Source organism: Azolla caroliniana, unplaced genomic scaffold, assembly GCF_043228905.1.
Source record: "Azolla caroliniana isolate FFs.n. ecotype wild unplaced genomic scaffold, voAzoCaro1.0.p SCAF_22, whole genome shotgun sequence".
NCBI lineage: Eukaryota > Viridiplantae > Streptophyta > Polypodiopsida > Salviniales > Salviniaceae > Azolla > Azolla caroliniana.
The window spans coordinates 4,219,322-4,227,592 of record NW_028230457.1 but is presented as its reverse complement, the minus strand read 5'-3'; the positions used below and the strand labels follow the sequence as shown (position 1 = coordinate 4,227,592).

Below are 8,271 nucleotides of genomic sequence, written 5' to 3'. Positions count from 1 at the left end.
CAATTTGAATATAGGTTGAACTATTTTCAATTGCTTTATTCCTTTGGTCCACACTCGAGAATAAATCTTATTCCCACGGAACCTAGATTTCTAATTTTGTGAGATTTAGTTGAGTAATTAATGCCAATTTCATAATACACTATACCATTTACTTGGTGAGACCAAGTTAAGTACGGTTAAGAACACCTCACACATCCACATTATATGTTAGACTACTACTTTTGAGATGAATAGCTTCGCCAATACTGTTTAACATAATGGAGTGGCCTCATATTTGTTCAAACTAGAGCAATGTTATAAAATCATACTCAATAGTGGAAGTGTGGTCATCAATCAATAATAGACTCTTTTGATAAATCCTTGATATTAATGTTAGTATGTTCATGGCACAATTTCATTAAGGGAGCGAACACAAACATCATTCATTGTACTATATTGCTCGTAAAGCCCGACACTAGAATTGGTACAGCCCGTGAACTCACATATATACTAGACTTTGCAATTCCTGACTATTTTATTCTACTGATTATTCCTCGTTCTAGTGATACACTAATATGCACCGGAAACATACACACATTCCATTACTACAATCCATAATGTTTACATTGGCCCAATATATGTTTGCTTCACTATTCCAATAATTGGTTTGTCTCCATGTACTTACAAGTAATACAATATGTTAATTTTTCCGGAAGCTACAAGGGGCTACCCTAATTTTTAATAGCATCAATTTAAATTAGGTAAGAGTTGGCATATCTTTGTTACAACTCGCATGTGGAAGTTTGACACTTGCCACAATCATGTTGAGACTTATTGTTTTCATTTGAAAGGCTATTTAGGGTCCCCCCATGTTGGAGGTGACTACCTTATTCCAACAATTGGCTTCCGATTTCCGAGGCACTCACATGATATGCTTGTACAACACCACTTGTCCTAACCATGAAGCTCAACTTGTTTTTGCTTTTGAAGGGGTCCACTAGACCTCCTTATTAACAACAACATGTACAATGTATAGCCTAGGAGAGACTTGGGTGAACCAAGTTCCAACAATTTGGGTCTGTTCCATGAGGTGACATGCAACACTCGTGTCGCGCGAAATGTTATGCTTGACAGGCACTTTCTTACTTTTCTTTTCTTTCTTTGGGGGGAGGCCAGAGAGGGTTAGATATATATCACGAGGTGCCGCATCATTATATTATATAGTTTGCGATCGAACGACTTTCCTTGTTTCCGACACCCCACCACCGACTGACATGACCTACAGGAATAAGATTGGCTTGTTTCTATAGCTTCTTTGTGGATAGGGTCTAATGTGTATCCCATGAGATTTGAGGATACAAGAAACTATATTGTGTCGGCACCTGGTGTCTCTCGGGTCGAGACACTAACACTCACATTGTAACTCTCTCCATCTCATTGTGAGTGTGTCTCGTGGGGTCCACATACTCTGACCACATCTCGGGAGCCCAAGGCCGCCCCGCCCGCCTGCCCACACAGGTTTTTCCCCGGACATTGGAGTTTTCTCGGAGTGTAAAATTTATTTACTTATTCGACCTCGACAATATGGTTTAATCACAAAATTGGGTCCTTTTATTTTCCTTTCCCATATGATTATATCACAAAATAGAACCCTCAATCTTTTAGAAAGGAATTGATTTTGTAATTAGCAAGTGATTAGTAAGCAATTCACAATTGTTTTTTTTATTTTTTTGTATTTTTATAAATCAATCTAAATAATTAGGGTGATTAGTGCTAATCGCATCCTTAATTACTTCCTTAATTACATGATTTGTTAGTTGTTCTTGGGCGGGTGTGTCTTGGGACCACTGTAGTCCACATGGAACGACGCTGACTCATCCACCAAACCCTTTGATTCCTCCTTCTTTAGAGACTGCCCATGATTCAATACTCGCTTGTTTACTGCAATCATTGATGGATTCCGATTCCGATTCCGATTCCGATTCCATCTTCGATTCCGGCTTCGACTCCTACTCAGATTCCGATGACGGTTCTGCTTCTGGCTCTGATTCTGATTCCGATCCTCACTAGATTCCATTGCTAGTAGTTTCCTCGCCGTCGCTATATTCCGCAGATTCTCCCAATTATATTGATCAAGCCTCAGATCCTTGAAAAATATAATTTCAATCCATTACATAGGTACAATCTCTAAATCATAATCTCTATATCAGTAATCACTCATAATTAGTCATCTCTGGGTAATAACTAATCACCGATCCTCTATGAGTAATCGCTAATTACTAATTGCTTTTTATACACTAACAATCACCAATCGCTAATCCTTAATCGCCAATTCAGATACTACAAATCACTTATCGCTAATCACATTAGTCACTAGACATCAGTCACTAATCTCTAATCACTCATCAACTAATCACTAAATCCCTTAATTACTACTCTTCAATCCCTATCAACCAAACACTAATTATTTATCACCACCCAACCGATTACTAATCAGCTAATCACTACACACCAAATTACTAACCAGATAATCATTTCTCACCAAATCATTACTCACTAATCAACAATCACCAGTGATCAGTGACTAATGCCTAATGTCTAATGACTAATGACCGATGAGTAATGACTGGTGACTGATTCCTAATTACAAATGACTAACCCATTAATTAACCGATTACCAAATCACCAATATACTGATCACTAATCACTAATAAGCTAATAAACCAATCACTAATCACTAATAAGCAAATTAAATTAGCAAATATAAAATCCTCTAACCTGATCATGAATATTCTGTGTGATCATCGGAAGGTCTTCCACATGTGAATGAAGATTCAGTTGTGGTGACAATAATGGTTCTTCTTCACTTGAAGATGAAGAATTTGCTGAACCACCATGGAAAGCAACCAAATTATGAGCAAAACTTAAAAAGCTAAAATCAAAAGGAAAAATTTGAATTAAATACTTTTACTCACCTCTAGTGCCACTATTGAAGGAGTCAAGAAGGAGTATTGATAGAGCCAGGAACAAAGCAATGCAAAAGCATGCAATGGAGATTAGCCTAATTATCATGTTTCTTGAGTAATGATGATTAGAGTTGATGCAAAGCCTCTTTGGATACAATGATTATGTTGCTTAATGATCATTTAGCCATGGAAGCTAAAACCCATTAATTGACATAACCCAAAAAACCACCTTGAATGATTATAAACAAGTCAATTTGTTATGGGATCCTTTGCATATAACTTCTATGACCTTAACATCTAAATATGCCAAGGAGACATATTTATATTGTATGTATGTATGTATGTTATGTATGTATGTTATGTATGTTATGTATGTTATGTATGTTATGTATGTTATGTATGTTATGTATGTTATGTATGTTATGTTATGTATGTTATGGATGGATGGATGGGTGCCCCTAGGGGTAATGTGACCCTCCGAAACTGAACAAGTTTGTGTCGACAAGCCTTAAATTTTCAAGATTGACACTCTCCCCATATTTGTCTGTCAGTTTGTCGCTTGGTCTCCCCTTAGGCCCCCCCATATTAGTATCGACCTCGGAACAATGGTCCCCAATGAGAGGGCTCGTGATTTTGACCCTGTCTCGTACGTCCCCTTCCTTTTTATCCCTCATCTCCTCTCAGCACTTTTCGTCGTCTTCTCCGAACCTTTCGTGACTCATGGAAATATATTCATTGCGACTTTTTATGGTTTAAACTCAACTTCTTCTCCAAGACATTTCACTCCTTGGCATATTTGTTATGACTTTTATTTATTTATTTGTTTAAACTCAACTTTACACACGGTTCATGCTTTCTTCCAATGTTTAAAGTACGATATTGGCATCACTAGAGGCTTAACTTGATCCGTAGGACATTTTATATGAAACATGTGCAATGATGAACACTTGCCAATTTCCTATTGTTTAGAGAGAGAGAGAGAGAGAGGATTGGAACATGTACATACCCACGACATTAAAGAGAGACAAAGAGTGTCCTTATTGAGGATTGGAACATGTACATACCTACGACATTAAAGAAATAGTCTCCTAGGTTCAAATGGTATGAGGCTAATATGACTAGTTGGCCTTCGAAGAGAAAAAGAATCATAGACAAAGATAGAGAATTCATACATGCCTTTGGTTATTTATTATGTGATAGAGCATAAATTGCAAGAAGGCTTTGAATTGGATACATGCTTGGAGGCACATATTAACATGTTCTATCTATGTTGATGGACATGCATGATGTTTCTTTTTAAGTATTACTCACAATTAAGCTCATCATAGGATGGCCCTAATATGATGGTATCCACATCTTGGTCATGGAAATGCATGATATTGCATTTCAACCAAAACAATACCAAATACACGATTAAAAATTTGAAATCCATCATGTGATACTCCATATTGAAACATTGATATGCATAAAACAATGATCAAGATCATGCAACACTTTCGCAGTACATTACATTTGTGTTAATGTCGTAAGATGTATAATGTTACATAAAACTAGGCAAAATTAATTGCCCATGTAGTAAAATGGATATTTTCATTGAAAATGCGCCGACGACTGCATATGTAGATGAAATGGCATTATGATTATTTCGTGAAAAGACTTTCAAGTGATAAGGCACCGAACGCACAAATCGCAATTATATCTAGATTTTAGGTATTCCTATACCTTACATAAGCATGAACAACTTGTCCATGTTAATAGACATGTATCTTGAAGAGATTCTAACAAAAAATTTAAATCAATCTTCTAACATGGGTGTTTATAAAACACTACAGTTTATGTGCATGTCAAGATGTTTCAATCGGCGATATAGAAATGGTGTTATATCATGAATCTAGGTATTAGGAAACTAGTAATTTAGGTAATGGCTAGAAATTATGTAAAAGTAGGCATGTATCATGATGAATTTTTTCGAGTGGTTTTAAAAGAAAATGACATTCATTTTCTAAGGCCATGCATAAAGAGCGGTATACTTTACGTACATGTCGAAATGTGTCGTTCCTATAAACACAAATGGTGGTTATATGATTTTTAGGTATTGAGAAGCTATGATACCTGCCAACAATAGCTTTGTTGTATGACCATATGGGAGAATAGGGGTCCCATTCTTCTCCTTTGCTATCATGAATTTGGAGATTGAGAAGCTATGATACATGTCGATAATAATTTATAGATATGTACACATGGATAGGGATCCATTGTCTCCTCTAATTCTATCATGCAACGAAAAAGAGTTGAGAAATCAAATAGAATCTACATATTTAATCTTCGCTATCCCTCCCTTTCACATCCTTTTTTTTACGGTTGTGAAACTTCGTAAGAGTCACTATGCTTAAATCTTCTCTCCCACATGCGTTAAACCCTATGAAAAGAAACCCCTTATGTGTAGATTTTCATGAATATTGGCGTACTCTTTTCTCATTCAACATGTGTCTAGGTGACTACTTTTGTATGTTTAAAAGGTTTATTAGTATGAATGACACCTCTTTTGGATGGGGAAGTAAACATTAATATATCGAGAACATTGTTAGAACATAACATATTACTTCGGAATATGTGGTCAAGTTTTTGCTTTTGTATTTTCTCCTTTTGCACTAGGAAAGACACAAAGATTGAATATGATAATAGCATGTTCATGTTCTTTTATTAAGCTAGTTCTCTTTAAAAGCAAGGAATTGACATATTAGGTGTAGAAGATATATGCAATACATATATACACACGAGAATAGAGTATTAAGTTTCACATGGAATGTCGATTTCCACTTTGACAAAGGAGAGGAATTCCCCTAACAAGATAAGTTGTACATTTAGTATTGAAGCAAGCCATATTTGAAAAACGATACCATCAAATATAAAAGATATTTGATATAAAGCAGGTTGACACAAATTAGATTTGCATTCAAATACACACGATGGATCATGAAACCAATTTAATTTTAGTCAAGGCACTAATCTAGAATTGGACATTATATAAATTGAGGAGATCCATAATTATATTTGTGTAAGCTTGTTTTGAGTAGTTGTACAATCAAAGTTATAGGTTGCAATTCAATAATCTAAGGACATAACATATCAGTTCTGACGAATGTGGTAAAGTTGAACTATTTCACAATAATAATAAAAAGTGAAGATTTTTTTTAAGTACAAAATACGACAGTGGTAACATTAAGTTATATAATAAAATATTGATTCATTCAAAACTTGAAGGGCCAAGGCAAGGGGATGGAGAAAAGGTGTTCTAGCTAGACAAAGGAAAGGGAGGTTTCAAGTGAGGAAAAGGGTATGCAAGAGACAAGAATGCAGATTTGTCAAGAGAGGAAATAATTTTAGAGAGAACAAAATTAATGAAAAGAATTGAAATGAACATAAGCTAATGGACATGACATGGAGTATAGAGCGATGAAAACGAGTTAGATAGGTGATAATGAGATTACAGAGAAGAAAAAGATTTTTTTAGGGAGAGGAGGAAGGATAAAGGAGAGGGAAAATATAATGGAGAGTGAAGACAATTGTTTTAGATACTTGATGGGAGATTGAGTTAGTAAAACAAAGTGTTAAAAGAGACGAAAATTGATTTAGAGAGAAAGAGTGAGAGAGGAATCGATGGCGAGCAAAGAGTGTTGCCAATGTAGAATGAGTTATAGTGGTAAGAGAAGTCTTACTCTTACGAACAAACAAAAAATGAGCTATATAAGGAAACTTATGGGAAAGAAAAAGAAGTTGTGTGACAAAAAAAAGTCTAGACCATATAATCATTTCTCTAACCTTGCGGGCCATCTAGTGTTTCCAAACCTTGTAGCCTAAAACTCTTGTTGTTTGTAAAGTAGTGTAGAACAACACAAAAAATCTTGTGGGGATCTTATGGCAAGCCATCAACTAAAGTCCTCTTAGTACAAGGTGCCCACAAAACTTAGTTAATGTACTGGTTGTAGCACTCCATATTGACAATTTGATAAAGAACCCCTTTCGCATTATCGTATTGCATATGATAATCATTTTACTATTTGGCATGATAGTTATTGTAACATCTTGCATGATAGGAAAATAGGGAACATGCTTGGTAGCCAAGATGCAAGCATGCATTCAAATTAGGTTGCAAGCATGCACAAAGTTAGGGGCACTTGTTGTATAAAGGAAGGCTCCAATATTATTGAATCATTGTGGCGCAAACTATCAAGACTGAAACAAAAGATAATATTGAACTAGAAATTGAATGAAAAGGGAGTCTTTGATTATATACACGAAGAAGAAGGGTGCAAGTGCAGTTTCAAATACATTTTAGCAATCATGTTCAAAAACGCTATTGTGCACTTTGTTCTTCTTGTAAATAAATAAATACCTAAATTTCATTTCATTTCATTTTTTTTTTCTTTTCCCAAAATGAAGCTACTTTCCCATTAGTTAGGTAAGATTATTACAAAGAGACTGTACACGGAGGCTTAAGCATAGATCGGGGAATCCCCCTCCGATCAAGTTCTAGAAATTGAGACTAGTTACATCGCCTTTCGGACGGATTACTTAGTGTAAGTACCTATAGCTAAAATAGTGCCCTGTAGTGATGGCTAGTATGAGACAACTCTTGGGGTCGACAACAGAGGGAGGGTGGTAAGTGAGCCGGAAACAGCCAGCGTGGGGGCTGGTAGTTCCACCTCAGGCCACTTCCTCCTTGTCTCACCATAGGCGTGTTTCGCCATTTCTGCCAAAAGCGCAAACGAGCAGTATCCACGTTAGAGGAATGGCTGCAAACCTCGTCCAATTGCCCTCATAGGCAGCTAATAAGCGCAAACCATTTTTGAATTTTGTATTTCTTTTTGCTTCAATAAAAATAATTTAAACTGAATACCTTTTGCTAATGTTAATGTATCAAGCTTTCTTGTAGCTATGACTTATGATAGCCAATTAGAAGACATTCTCACTTTTATAGATTAAGAGTGCCTAGAAAACGAATTCATGGCAATAGAAACAAAAGGGCTTTGCCTCGAGTTTTGGGATGATACATCAAATGAAAGCTATACCAATAAGTATGTACATGAACTAGAAATACCTTCACTATCTTTATGGGAATAGGTTTTGCAACTATAGAGCTCTTTTAAGAAGCCAAAAAACTATCTCCCATAAAAGTCAGATGGTACTTAATCTCAATTTCTAGAAGTATTAAATCAAGTGTGACTTGTGTATCAGGATCTCGAGACACACACATAGATAGTGCGACACGAGTAGATGACTCAGTATATCTAGGAATTAAGGACAAACCGACCTATTATTATAT

At 35.8% G+C, this 8,271-nt stretch overlaps 1 protein-coding gene across 1 annotated transcript; it reads right to left on the bottom strand.

Annotated features, from left to right (window-relative positions):
• Positions 1-1,683: 1,683 nt before the first annotated feature.
• Positions 1,684-3,223, bottom strand: LOC147849857 (uncharacterized). The gene is made up of 3 exons (XM_087337174.1): positions 2,955-3,223; positions 2,758-2,864; positions 1,684-2,125 (listed from the first exon to the last, which is right to left on the bottom strand). Exons 1-3 carry the CDS (start codon positions 3,049-3,051, stop codon positions 1,793-1,795), a joined length of 537 nt encoding a protein of 178 aa, XP_087193300.1. The 5' UTR covers positions 3,052-3,223; the 3' UTR covers positions 1,684-1,792.
• Between the last annotated feature and the right edge of the window lie 5,048 nt (positions 3,224-8,271).

Coding starts and splice junctions, on each gene's coding strand:
- LOC147849857 (XM_087337174.1), bottom strand. CDS start 3,051: ATGATAATTAGGCTAATCTCCATTGCATGCTTTTGCATTGCTTTGTTC. Junction 2,865..2,954: donor CTTCAATAGTGGCACTAGAG/GTGAGTAAAAGT, acceptor ATGGTGGTTCAG/CAAATTCTTCATCTTCAAGT. Junction 2,126..2,757: donor CACAGAATATTCATGATCAG/GTTAGAGGATTT, acceptor ATATTTTTCAAG/GATCTGAGGCTTGATCAATA.